This window comes from Manacus vitellinus, unplaced genomic scaffold, assembly GCF_001715985.3.
Source record: "Manacus vitellinus isolate BGI_N305 unplaced genomic scaffold, ASM171598v3 scaffold_27_pilon, whole genome shotgun sequence".
NCBI classification, from domain to species: Eukaryota; Metazoa; Chordata; class Aves; order Passeriformes; family Pipridae; genus Manacus; species Manacus vitellinus.
This window is the reverse complement of record NW_021940039.1, coordinates 10,331,609-10,345,345: the sequence shown is the minus strand read 5'-3', so window position 1 is coordinate 10,345,345 and position 13,737 is coordinate 10,331,609. Positions and strand designations below refer to the sequence as shown.

The window sequence follows — 13,737 nt, the reverse complement described above, 5'->3', positions numbered from 1 at the left end:
AGAGCAAGTGGGACTAGCGTGGTGGAGGGAGGAGGTAAGTGCAGGTTTCTGTCATTTTCACCCAAATTAAAGTGTCTAAAAAAGGCTGAAAATGAGCTTGAAACACCTGGGCCAGCAAGTAGGGTTTGGCCAAACTCAGTCACCCACCAAACCAGGGAGCTGGAGATCCTGTCCCAGGACAGGAGTGCTGGAAACTTGCAGTGCAGGACTTGGGAAGATAGAGAGAGAGGCAGGAAAGCTTCCTGCTCTGCAGAGAAGAGATCACCCTGGGCATGCTGGTCCACGTCCTGCAGGCTCCGCAGAGCCGGGAGTTTCAGAGCTCAAGGGAGGCCCATCCTGACGTGCAGACCCTGCCAGGAGGGCAGAGAGGAGAGCTGAGAAGGGGGTGAGCATGGCCCACACTGTGCCAGTACTTCAGGGCTTTGGAAAGGTGCCTCCAGGTCCATTAGAGATGGATCAACGAGGCTAAAGCCCACGTTGGACACCTCGCGCGCCGTCGCCGGCACCACGCTGGTTCCTCTGGCACTCCATGGGCTGGAGGGATTTCAGGAGACCATAAAAGCGGGAATTGCAACAAAGTCTAGACAGGATGTGATTAAGGCCTGAATAAGGATTGCCCCAGAGGTAAGGTCAGGGAAAGGACAGATCCTGGCAAGCCTCCAGAGAGATAGGTTGAGTCCTTCAGGAGGTGGGAGAGCGCTTGCTCAGTGACAAGGATGCAGTGCCTGGCGTGGAAACTGCCACAGGGAGAAGAGTCTGGGGTTTGGGGAAAAAAAGAAAGAAGTAGGACCTCCATCTCCAGCCCCTGCATCCAGACCCTCCTCTCCTGAGCCACTCAACCAAAGCAGATTAATAACAAACAGAGAGCAGTGCTGCAAACCATGGGAGCCCAGCCTGAGAGAGCCTGGGTGGGAAGAGCAGTGGAAAAATGGAAAACTACATGGAGCAAAGAAGACAGGACTGATTGGAAACAAGACAGCCTGTCCAGGGAGCAGAGAAGGCTGGAGAGGGAAAGAATTCGAGTCCAGCAAAGAGAGCAGTCAGAGCCCTTGTGCACCAGGGGAGGCTCCATTGAGTCCAGGCCATTTGGGGTCTTGCTGGGTCCAGAAGTTCAGGTTCTGCTCTGCTGCAGAAGGGGAGTCTGGCTTTCCAGAGGGACCTGCCCTGATTCCTCAAAGCTCCACCAAGCCTGCCATGGCCCTGCCACACACTCAGACACGAGACAGCCCTTCCCAAGGGACACAGCTGATGTCCCAGGAGCTGCTCCACTGCCAGCTCCCGGCCAGGGCTCAGCACCACGGGCTGTTTCCATCCACCACGTCTGTTTTTCCACTCTGCTTACTCACCCCCTCCTGCCCTGCCCCTCTGCCAGGCTCACCCAGACACCACAGCCCTGAGGCACCATCATTCCCAAATGCTGTCTCACATTCCTGGCCAGCACCCTGCCCTTTCCTGGCACCAGCTCCAGAGGGAAATTCTCTCCCAGCCTCCCGCTCATCCCGAGGGCATCGTAAGCAAACAGAGTCCTTTCCCTGAGATGTTCTCCCTCTGATCCTGCCCACAGCAGGTCTCTGAGGTGGAGACAGAGCAGAACCTCTCCTCCAAACATTCTTGTCCTGGGGTTTTCCATCACCCCCACACACCCACATGCTCCACCCCGGCTGCAAACAGCGTTAATTATCCATAATTATCCCACATTTGGCTGCTACTGAGATGTCTGACCTGAAAGGAAGCACCTCCAAACCACCCAGGAGAAGCTCCCTGACTTCAGCTGCCCACTGTATTCCCAAGCCATCCAGCACAGCAGTGCCACACAGCCAGGTGCTCCCTGGTTTGCATTCCTGCAGGTGCCCAGAAGGCCCTGGGCAGCACAGGGCAGCAGGACAGACAGGGGGACTATTAACAAGTTAGTGCCAAGTTTTCTAATCAATCATGTAATTTTTCCTGTAGTTTGATGTACTTTCATGTACTTTTTGAGAGGGAAAACAAAGTGATTCAGGTCAAGGCAAGGGATGAATTACAGATTGAAAACCAGAGAGAGAGAGAGAGGAGTCACTTAACACACTCCTGTACTGGTTTGAACTGGCCAGTGATGGGAGGTGGCTCTGGGGTTCTGCTGTTGGCCACCCACAAGGTGTTACCCAGAAACTAAGATTAGTGAAGTAAAACTTCCTTTGCAGATCTGTGAAGATGACACATTGTTCACTGTAACTAAGTTCAACCCAAAATTACTCTGTACAGAGGGGAGATTCCTGAAACAACCCCAAAAGAAACTAGTGAGCAATGCATGGGTGGGCTCTGCCAGCTGCTGCCTCCTCTCTCCCAGACTCCAGGGATTTGCAGGCTTTATAGTTGAATGCAAGTGAAGCCAGCAACAATTGTGATCAACACATCCCAACTCTGACAGTTTGGATGGTGAAAGTTGGACAGGACATGTGACCTGTTTTAGGAACTAAATTTCAGAAAACCCCTGTAGCAAGTTCTCTGTCTGGTTCTAGTTCTGGGTTGTGGATTCTCCTTCCCTAGGGATGTTCCAAAGCCATCTGTGCCCAATCCTGAGTGACTGTTCCAGGGGATCCTGCCTGAGCAGGTGGGACTGGATGACCTCCAGTGGTCCCTTCCAGCCTGAACCATTCTGTCCTTTGATTCTCTAAACTGGTACAAAATATCCTTCAACTCCCTCCTCCTGAGTCTGCTGGGCTGTCACTGACATGTATTTGCCATGTGTAGTTTCCTCTCTGGGAGCCCAAAGGAAGACAAGAACAAAAGTTGATTTCTAGTACATAAGAGTTTTGATATTTATTTAGTTTATCCCACAATAAACCGGCTACAAGTTTTTCCAAGTCTCATATTAATATAATTACTGCACAGTTAAATATTTCCCTTCTCAATGCAATGAGATGTCCCTTCCAGTCCCTTCTCAAAGTCACATCCAGTGCTTAAAGGGGCTGCAGAAGAGCTGGAGAGGGACTTTGGACAAGGGACTGGAGGGACAGAACAAGGGGGAATGGCTTTCCACTGGCAGAGGGCAGGGTTTAGATGGGATATTGGAAGGGATTCCTCCCTGGAGGGTTGGGCAGCCCTGGCACAGTTGCCAGAGAAGCTGTGGAGCTTGCCCCATCCCTGGAAGTGTCCAAGGCCAGGTTGGACGGGGCTTGGAGCAACCTGGGCTGGTGGAAGGTGTCCCTGCCCATGGCAGGTGGTGGGACAGGATAAGCTTTAAGATCCCTTCCAACTCAAACCATTGTGATTCTGTGGTTCAATCTCCTACATCAGACTGCAGGAGAGCAGGTTCAGAAAGCTCAGACAGCATGAAAACCTTACCTCTGTAGTCCTGTTCCTGCTCTCGTGAAGAAGCAGCTCCTCCGACAGAAGCAGAGTCCGGGCTGGGTTGCAGAGATCAAGGGGCTGTGTTTGAGAGGGAAAAAAAAGAAAAGAAAATGAAAGAAACAGTCAAACCTTCCACTGACAGCGTGGTTTGCCAGAATAACTTTCCACCCACCAAACCCACTTGGTCTTCAGGCTGTAACTCATTCAGGGAGAAGCCACCCCACACTGAGGTCACAAGGACACGAAGTCTGCAGTCCAGCTACACGAGAAAACAAAGCCTTCCACTCACACCCACGTCAGCCCCAGCTATAAAAAGACAACCAGCCCTTGCCTCTGTACAGGGACTGCTCTGCAAGGCACGGGGTGCTTATGGGTGTTTTTCAGCAGGAAACACAACCACAGTGGTGGCACAGCAGGTTCTCACGTCCCTCAGACACGAATATTTGTGATGTTAGGGATTATTCTTGCAGTAAAAAAAGCAAATTTAAGATTCCAGTCCCTTCTCATGCCACGGAGAGCTCCCCATCCACCACCTTTTCTGTGGAATGGTGGAGGAAGGGACAGGTTCAGGTGTCCTGAGGGCAGAACAAACCTGGCACAACCAGCCCGGGACCACCCTCAGGAGCAGCACAGACAGTGGGAACAGGGCCTGAAGCATGAGACAGTGCCAAGTGAAAACCAGCTCCTGAAGTGGCAGAAACCCCTCAGTCTCCATCCAAGACAAGTTTTGGGAGCAAGGAGGCAGAAGTGCCAGTTGTGTTCCCACCAAAGGCAAAGCACACCCAGCCAAGGCTGCTGAACACACTGGTGCCAACGTGAGCAGCCACCCCGGTGCCACTGGGAGGATGGAGCTGAGCACAAACCTGCCCCAGCCCCAGCCCAGCCCCACACTGCCCCAGGGAACCCACTGCCTCAGGTTGGAGTGACAGGAAACACAGGCCATGGTTTCAGCCCAAAGGAAGTCACCAGTGTGAGCTGAGGTGACAGTGCCACTGCTGGTGCCAGGGGAGGATGGAGCCCTGACAGCTCAGAGACGAAGGGATTCATCAGCAACATATGAAAACATATGAGTTAGATGAGTTTTCTTGGGGTTCTGGCCATACAAAGGACAAGATAAAGGACACAGAGGGAATTTTAGAGCCACTACCTCCAAATTCAGGGCTGTTTTCTGAAAACAGCTCATGGAACAGGGGAAGCAGAAAATTCCCTGTCAAACCATAACTGCACACTAACACATCCTTGTCCACGACTTTAGTGCTGGCCACCAGCTAAACTAAAACCTCTTCATCTGCACACTGACAGCACAAAGAACCCTTGGGAAGGAACCACATTGATCTGCAGTCACAGAGTTGGGTGCTGAAGCTCAGAAGCCAGGATACCCTCTCCTGACTGAAGCAAGCACTGAGAACCAGATCTGAAAGTTGAAAAGGGAAAAAACTCCAAGAGAGAATCAGTTGGGCAGGACACAGTTCCCTTTGGGACAGTCCCCAGCACTGTGCTCAGCACAGCCAGCTCCAGAGGAGAGCTGAGCACAACAGGGATCTGTGCACTCATGGAAGATACTGTTGGAAAGAGATCCACCTTGCAGGGCAGCCTAGACCCCATGTGCCCTGCTGGGCCCTGATCCCATCAGTGACACCTCATTCCAGCTGCACTCACCTGCACAAAGATGGGGAACACCAGCACTTTGGGGGCCAGGGTCACATAGGTGCCGTAGGAGTGTGGGATGTGGGGTCTCACTATGGTGCAGTTCTGGTAGTTCCCATAGCTCTTCATGGACTGCACAGTCTTCATCAGCCTGGATTTCCTCCCAGAGCCCGTGTGGGATTTCCCTTTAGAAGCATTCCCTGGATGGACAGCAGAGGCAGAGAGAAACTCAGAATGAGGAGGGAGCTCCTGCATCGCTCTGCCCGCTGCCAGCTCGGGGTCTGCTCTCCCAGGCTGGAGGAGGGTATGGAAAACCTACAGGGAAGAGCTGGAGCCAAGAGCTGCAGGGAGAGTCATCACTCTGCTATCAAAGTGTCCCAGGGACTCATGAAATAACAGCACTGATTTCATTTTTCCTTGTGCAAAAGGAGATGTCCCTTTGCATTTCTGCTCAAGAGCTGCTCAGTCGCTGGACCAAGGAGTTCCCTGGATCCCACCAAGGAGTTCCCTGGATCCCACCAAGGAGTTCCCTGGATCCCACCAGCAGCACAGACACGTCTGTGAACGTGCAAACAAGACCCCAGGGAAGGCACAGCAAGCTCTGCTTCAGGCCAGCACATCCCACCTAATGTTCTCCCTCTCTACTCTGCCCCCCTGAGACCCCCCTATAGAGCTGCCTCCAGTTCTGGGGTCCCCAACACAAGGAGGATGTGAAGCTGTTGGAGCAAATCCAAAAGAGGCCACAAAGGTGTTCAAAAGGGCTGGAGCCCCTCTGCTCAGGAGCCAGGCTGGGAGAGCTGGGGGGGTTTACCTGGAAAAGAGAAGGATCCAAGGAGACCTCAGAGCCCCTTCCAGGGCCTAAAGGAGCTCCAGGAGAGCTGAAGAGGGACTGGGGACAAGGGGGAATGGCTTCTCACTGCCAGAGGGCAGGGTTAGATGGGATATTGGGAAGGAATTCTTCCCTGTGAAGGTGGGGAGGCCCTGGCACAGGTTGCCCAGAGAAGCTGTGGCTGCCCCATCCCTGGAAGTGTCCAAGGCCAGGTTGGACAGGGCTTGGAACAACCTGGGCTAGTGGAAGGTGTCCCTGCCCATGGGTGGGACTGGATGGGTTTAAGATCCCCTCCCAGCCCAAACCAGTGTGTGACTCTGTGATGATCTGTCTCTGGGCACACACTGACTCCTGCACAGCTTTGGGATCCAGTGCTTTGGAGGAAGAGATGTGGAACTGATACACACACCTCCCTCTGCAGCACGCAAAGTACAAATTAAGAAATACAGAACAAACCCACATATGACTTTAAACGGATATTTTGGAATTACAGGAGCACTGAGGAGCTTCCCACCATTGGGGAATATCTGCCTGCACCACTGAACTATGACCCTCCTTTTCAGGGAGGGGAAAACTATCCAGGGTGGGGGGAAAAAGAAGAAAAACTCTGGAAATTTAAACATCAGAACAGTTTTATCCACACAAGCCTTGACTGCTCTGGACACTGGGCATGGGAGTTAGCAGAGTGCAGGAATGTCATGACATAGGGCACTGGTTGGTGGGTTAATCACAAGATACTGAGATTGGAGGTGTCAGAGAAAGGACAGAAGTTATAAACACATTCATGCCCATGGGATCAGTCCATGCCTTTCCAAACTGCTCCCAGGGATGTGATGGTTATTCAGACATGGGGTGTATTTATAAAGGATGACCTCACTGTGCATGAGGCTGTCACACCATCCACTGTTTTTCAGCATCACATTTTGGTGCTGGAAACAGTCCGAGCAGCCTGACTGGTGTCTCACCCTGTCCCTGTTCCCTGCACAGAGCTGTTCTCCTCACTGAGAGCAGGGATTACACAGAAGATTTCCTCTGCAGTCCCACCTCAGCTGGTCCAGCAGAGCTGTGACCCTTCCCACCAACAAGCCAACACCAGCTTCCACACCTGCCAGTCTGCAGTGAGGAGCTGCCAAGCTGCTGCCCATGGGGCTGCTCTGCTCTCAGGTGTGCTGTGAAATATTTCCTATTAATGGCTTTAATCCTTCAGGCCCAGAGGCATCAGCTTTCTCTAGTTTTGGCCATGCCTGATGTCCCCAGGCCCACAGTGCACATCTCTACTGCCATACATGGACCTCCATCACCACAGCAGAGGGACTCACCCTGCTGTGGAGAGAAAACAGGACAGGTCTGTGTTCTCCCAGAGCCCTTAACCCCAGACCACGTCCTGCTGGGCACCAGCAACCTGTGCTCTGTCCTAAAACTGACAGACAACAACTCCAACAGGAACTGGACGTCTCTCTAACCAAAAATTCATGTCTTTTTCAAAAGAAGCCCCACTGACAAATCAAAATCAAAATATTTCCTTCCTCCCTCCCTCCTGAAGCTGATGAACTGAGTCAGCTCAAGTCCTGCAGGCAGCCCCCTCCACTTGGATTTAACACATCCAGGTGAGAAGCTGGAGCTTCTCTCCCACAGGGATGTCTCAGGAACAGGTATGAGCAGCTCCTGCAGCTCCCTCTGCCAGCAGAGACCTCCAGCATCTCTCCCTCCCTCCTTCCCTCCCTCCCTCCCTGCAGCCAGCCAGGAGCTCCTGCTCCCACCACAGCAGCTTTCTGCCCTTTTCTGGGATACCCAGAACCTTCCCAAGCAGAAATGAGCCAAAACACTCCTGAACATGGCTCAGGGCAGATAAGGTCTTGTCCAAAGCAAATAAATGAGCCTGCCCACCATTACATATTCTATTAAGTATTAGGAAATAGTGTATTTTCTCTCAGATAAAGGCAGCAGAGCCAGCCAGCACTGGGGTGGGAAGCCAGCCTGTTTACTGCTGGCTTTAGCAGCTGCCTTTGCAGGGGGGGGCCTTGGTGACCTAAAAGGTTGTTTCCACCTCTAAGTGCATTAATCCTGACATTTTCCCTTTTCCCTTTTTCATGGTTGCACTGCCAGATAAAATCAAAGCACAAGAGACAGCTCAACACAGGGCAGGTACAATCTGTCTGGGCTGTTCAGGATCTGTTTTTCCTCTTGTCCCTAAATCACCTCACTTTATCAGAGGAATTCATCACCTGAACGAGTCCTGGCTTTGCACCCAGCCTGCCCCAAGTGTCAGCTCCTGTCACACTTCATCCCTGCCCAGGTTAACTAACACCTTCCTCCTTTTGAAGACTTAACATTAAATAACTAAAAACAATACATAAAAAGTCCAAAAATTCTTATGGGAAGAAGCCCAAGTCTTTCAAATCACACCCCACTGTAAGAACAAGGCCCCATAGTCCAGCTCATCTTTTCACAGGATCCACAATCAGCAGGAAAGAGCTGCAATTATCCATGAACAAAACATCCCTTGCAGTTGAGTGTGGAAAATTCTCCTGGCTGCAGAGCTCCAGGGCTGGGAGCACCCAGGGCACACTTTGGACCCACACTGCTCCCTCCTGCTGCTCAGCACCCCCACCATGGCTTTGGCAGCCCCACACTTTGTTTTCTAAGGACACTGCCCCACAAGGGCAGCACAAAGTTTTCCAGCTGTGCCCTCACCAGAGAGGGACTGCTGAGGGACAGACACTCCTGCAAGATCCCAACGAAAAGCTCAGCTCTCCCATGGACATGCAGCTCATCCCAACAGGCCAGGGTGCAAGCACAGCCTCCCAAAACCCCCAAATCAATGAGCTGACAGCAGGTATTTCCACACGGACCTGGATTCCTGCAGTGCCCAGCCCTGACACACACCCAGCCCACTCCTCCCACAAGCCCAACCACACCTGGTGCTCCAGGAAGAGCCAGCACACCTGTTACAAGTATGTTTTATGCTATGAATTCATGTTTCAAAGGTTTTTTTGAGGAGAGCTGGTCCAGAGACTGACAGAGACCTTGCAGCAGCCCAGGGCATGAGTACTGCCCAAATCTGGCCGGACAGCCTGCTCTCCTGCTTGTGCCAGTCTGAGTCAGAGCCACCCTCATTCCCTCAGGACTGAAGGGAACCTCAAAGCAGGGATTAAACCCCCAAAAAGGCACCATGAATGAGAAGGGAAACACGTCATGGGTGGGCCCACAGACACATGTGGGGAACCACAGTTGTTTGCACTTTCACACTTGGTGCTTTCACCCTGCCCCTGTTGGAAAGTCCCCACCACCAGCCCTCTGTGAGCTCCCACACACCTTCTCACCAGGAGGTGCTCCCCTCTGGGCTCAGGGAGGGAAGATGACCCTACCCAAAAGCCCCAGGCTTCTGCTGCTGTCCTAAAAACATGAGGGACCCCATTGCAGGGCTAAAGGCAAGGATTTGACAGTGCCAGAAAGACCTGCTTATCTGCTCAGGGTGCTCTGAGCAGCATTCCCAGCACATGGACAACTTACCCCCAGTAGTGTCATCCTCTTGATAGACAGGCCTCAGCAGCTGTAAGACACAACCCAGACAGGACACAGTCACCTGCAGCAGGACTGAGGGACAATTACAACAACCAGCTGCAAATTTTAACACGCCAAACCCAGCCAAGCCAAAGCACCTCAGAGAGGGCAAAACTATTTCTTTGCCCCGTTGCCAGCAGAAAATGAGACCTGCACTGTGGTCTGTGCAGCAACACTCCCCATATCCTTCCCATACCCCAGGAGTGAGCCCTGAGACAGCAGGCCACATGGAACCATGGAATAACCTGAGCTGGAAGGGACTCACAAGGGTCATCCAGTCCAACCCTCAGCCCTGCACAGGCCCATCCCCAAGGGTCACACCCTGTGCCCCAGAGGATCATCCAAACTCTCCTGGAGCTCTGGCAGCCTTGGGGCTGTGCCCACTGCCCTGGGGAGCCTGGTCAGTGCCCAACCCCGCTCTGAGGGAAGAACCTTTTGCTGAGATCCAACCTGACCCTGCCCTGACACAGCTCCAGCTGCTCCCTGGGTCCTGTCCCTGCTCACAGGGATCGGAGCTGCCCCATCCCAGCTCTGCAGTCCCAGTGGGAAATGTTTTAGGAAAACAGTGAAAGCTCCACTAAGGGACACAGGAGTGGCCTGCAAAGCTGGCACACGGCCTTGCAAACACTTAGAGATGACACTGGTAGGACTGAAGCGGGGCCCAGAGAGGCCCCAGCACACACAGAGCCCACGGGGACCCGCAGCCCTACCTGGCTCCCCGGGTTCAGGGGCGTCAGGATGATGTAGTTCTGGTCGGCGGCCGAGGGCACCCGGGATAGGGCTGGCAGGGTGTTCTGGCCCCTCTTGCCCAGCTCGGTGTACCTGTCCCAGCCGTTGAGCAGCAGCCCCTCGCTGCTGTCACACAGGACGTGGCAGCTGCGGCGCTGCTCGGCCGCGGGGCCCGCGCTGTTCTTCTCCCGCTTGTGCGGGGGGCACTGCAGGTCGTAGGTGGACTTGCAGGAGGACCTGCGGATCATCCCCTCGGGGCCTGCCTTCACCTGCGGGACCAGCCTCCACACCAGCAGGATGATCTCAGTGGGACAGTTCCTACAAAAGGTGGAGCAGAAGGGAGTGAGGAGCCCACGTCACTCAGCCAGTCCTTCCTCCCTGTGCCTCTGCCCCTGTCCTGCACTCCCCAGCCTCTGCATCCTTTCTTCTACTCCAGGGAATCCTTTCCCAGCGTCCTACATCCCTCAGAGCCTTCCCCTTCCTGTAACCACTCGAAGCTCCTGCCCTGAACTCCCTCAAACCACCTCTCCCAGAGCCCTGCGCTGGTGTTTTGGGTGAATACTCACCGGATTTCGTGAGCCAGCTCCACACATTTCCAGTGCTCCACAGGCTGCTCATTCAGCTGCAGCACCGTGTCCAGCTGCTGCAGACCTGCCTTCTCTGCTGGGCCACCTGTGAGAGGTAGACAAATGCCAGTCACCCGCTGGACAGGGAGCTGAGTTTGAGGGGGAGAGGCCCTGGGGCTTGGAGGCATCTCACAGCTTGCACCACTGACTCCTCCAAACCCAATCTGTTGCTCCAACACCTGGAAATGAAGTGGGGCCAGGTAACCTGGAGCTTCACCTTCCAGCACCACACACACACAGAGCACCAGGATAGAGCCACAAACACTCTCCCAGAGCTATTGCAGGAACTTCCCATGTTTCCTGGGGTGCAGTGGGGAGCACCATGGTACAATGGAGACACCAAGGCCATACCACAGATCCACAGCAAGAGGATCTACTCCAGCAACTCAGGGTTCCCACAGTCCTGCTCCCTCTGTGTCCTCTCTGACCCACTTCCATCCCAGATACTTTCCATTGGTCTCCAAACCAACTGGACAGTTTTGAGGGTGGAGAGGGAAGGGAACAAAATCTCTGCAAATTACTGCAAAACCCTGGCAGAATAATGACAGTGTTAACTCAGTGGCCTCTGACCTCTTTAGAGGCAACAGAGAATTCATTAAGTGCAGTTCCTCAGAGGGAACCAGAGTCCTGCAAGGCGTGGGAGCTTTGGAATCCCAACGTGCTCCGGGAAGCAAAGAAGGAGCAGAGTCATTCATTCAAACCAAGAGGGACAAACATGATCTGATCTCTTACCGGAGTCCACGGCCTGCACACGGACTGGGGAGTCACAGCAGATGGTGAAACCAAAGCCATCACTCCCTCGAGGGATCGTGATCTGCAGGGAGACACCAGAGCCTGGTCAGTGGGAGAGCAGCTGCTCTGTGTGCTGGGGGAGCACCCCCATCACCCTCACCCACTGCCCCACAGCCTCTGGGCACACAGGAACTGCCACAGTGTCAGGAAGAGCTGAAGCCATTAGAGAGTGTCCAAAGGAGGCAACGAGGATGGGGAAGGGCCTTGATTTGAAGCTGGGGGAGGACACTGAGGGTACTTGGGGTGTTCAGCTGGAGGAGACTGAGGGGAGAGCTCATGGCAGTTCCAGCTTCCTGGGGAGGGGCAGAGGAGGGGCAGGGACTGAGCTCTGGGAATGGTCTGGAGCTGTGTCAGGGCAGGGTCAGGTTGGATCTCATGAAAAGGTTCTTCCCCCAGAGGCTGGTTGGGCACTGACCAGGCTCCCCAGGGCAGTGGGCACAGCCCCAAGGCTGCCAGAGCTCCAGGAGAGTTTGATGATCCTCTGGGGCACAGGGTGTGACCCTTGGGGATGGGCCTGTGCAGGGCTGAGGGTTGGACTCGCTGATCCTTGTGGGTCCCTTCAAAGTCAGCACATTCTGTGATTCTGGGATTTCGAGAAAGAACTGTCCTGGGGAAGGGCTGTCACTGTGTGACCCTCACAAACAATGGGTCTCTCCCTGCTGCAGCCAAGGGGAGGCAGAAAAGGTGCTAAAAAACAATGCCAAATCCAGCCAAAGATCCATGGAATGCCACAAAAGGAGTGTTTGTTGAGCACACACAAGTCTCTGCTCTCAACTCTTGCAAGTGTAAGGAAAGGTCTTATAAGCCATTAGGAAGGAAAACCTGGCAGTGTGGCTCTGACTCTGATTTCTAACACAACTCCTGTAAGCAAGTTACTTGAATGTTTCATTTCCTGTTGGATAATACAGAACAAGCAGTTCTCCTCTGCTCTGGAGGGGACTGTGAGGCTCAGCAAGCTCCTGTCCTCGAGGCATCTGTGCTGGCCCAGGCTGTGTGCATCACCCCCTCCCTGGGCTGAGTGTGTTTTCCCTTGCTGAGTTTGGAGAAGATGGATGCTGTGTTGACTTAGACTCATTTCTCCCCCTGATTCAAGGAGCATTGAGCTTATTAGTGAAATTATACTTATTTTTTGACGTTGGCTTCCAGCAGCAGCTCAGCATGACAGATCCTGTAAATACCTGATTAGCCCCCAAGACATTGATCAAGATGCTTGTTTTACTGACAGAGAAAAGAACATTAAAAATCCAACATCTGACCTGTATTATTTTGAGAACAAACAGTCAGAGAGATGAGGAATTCAGCCAAGGGGGAGATCTGGTTCCTTGCTCCTTCACAAATGCAGGGAGCTTTCACTTCCCTGCACCTTGTCCCTGCTCAGCATAAAAACAGGTTTCAAAAGAGAAACTGGCTTTCCCTGGCAAGATTAAAACATAGGTCCAGTCCCACCATGCTGAGTCTTTTTATCTCTGGAGTTTGTTGGATCCTCAAAGAGGTGGTTCTGCACTTTGGAACCAACCTCCCAGCTCAGCCCAACGAGGACTGATCCCTGTGAATCCCTTCCAGCTCAGGATATTCTGTATTCTATGATTCCACCTCCAGTGCCAAGCACAGGGGATCTGAGCTCTGCAGCAGCTCAGGAGCCAGCCCAGCATCTCTCCCACCACGGAGACTCCGCGGGCACTTCCCAGCCCAGGGCTTCCAGGTCTCCCACTTCTCCCTGAGCTGGCTGGCTCTTGTCCCCCACCAATGGAGACCCTTCCCTGGGCCACTAAAGAGCAGCTTCTCCCCGATGGTTCCTTCTCCTCAGTTCCCACCTCCACAGCCATCACAGGCAGCTGATTTTTTGCCCATTTTTACTGCTGTGCACAGAACTAAGAACTCTGAGCACCTGGCACGAGCTGGGAGGTGGGTGGGTGGCAGGTGGGGAAAGACCCCAGCACCACAGAGGCTCATTGTACCCAAACTTTGTCCAAAAATGCAGAAGGAATTGTCAAAATAGAGCCTTGAGAGGGTCTAAGACACAAACCAGAGTCAGTTGTCATTAATACCAGGCAGAGCAACATTCCTGCATGGGGTGGTCACCAAAGTCCTGGCAAGAATTGGGCACTCTGGGTTAAACTGCTGCTTTTGAAACCCCCAGTGTTCACTGTTTCCCACAGCAGCTTTAGCTTAACCTGAAAGATGAGCACAGGAGTGCAGGGAGAAGTGAACCTGAGCTGG

The 13,737-nt window shown here is 53.3% G+C and overlaps 1 protein-coding gene across 1 annotated transcript in view; it reads right to left on the bottom strand.

Annotated features, from left to right (window-relative positions):
* The window catches only part of RGS3 (regulator of G protein signaling 3), a 66,603-nt gene that overhangs the window by 49,427 nt on the left and 3,439 nt on the right, over nucleotides 1-13,737 (bottom strand). Inside the window, exons 3-8 of the mRNA XM_029960615.1 lie at nucleotides 11,458-11,539; nucleotides 10,666-10,771; nucleotides 10,081-10,417; nucleotides 9,320-9,359; nucleotides 4,990-5,177; nucleotides 3,325-3,408 (exon numbers count right to left, since the gene is read on the bottom strand). Coding sequence (XP_029816475.1) covers nucleotides 3,325-3,408; nucleotides 4,990-5,177; nucleotides 9,320-9,359; nucleotides 10,081-10,417; nucleotides 10,666-10,771; nucleotides 11,458-11,539 — 837 coding nt within the window. The remainder of the gene's footprint in view (nucleotides 1-3,324; nucleotides 3,409-4,989; nucleotides 5,178-9,319; nucleotides 9,360-10,080; nucleotides 10,418-10,665; nucleotides 10,772-11,457; nucleotides 11,540-13,737) is intronic.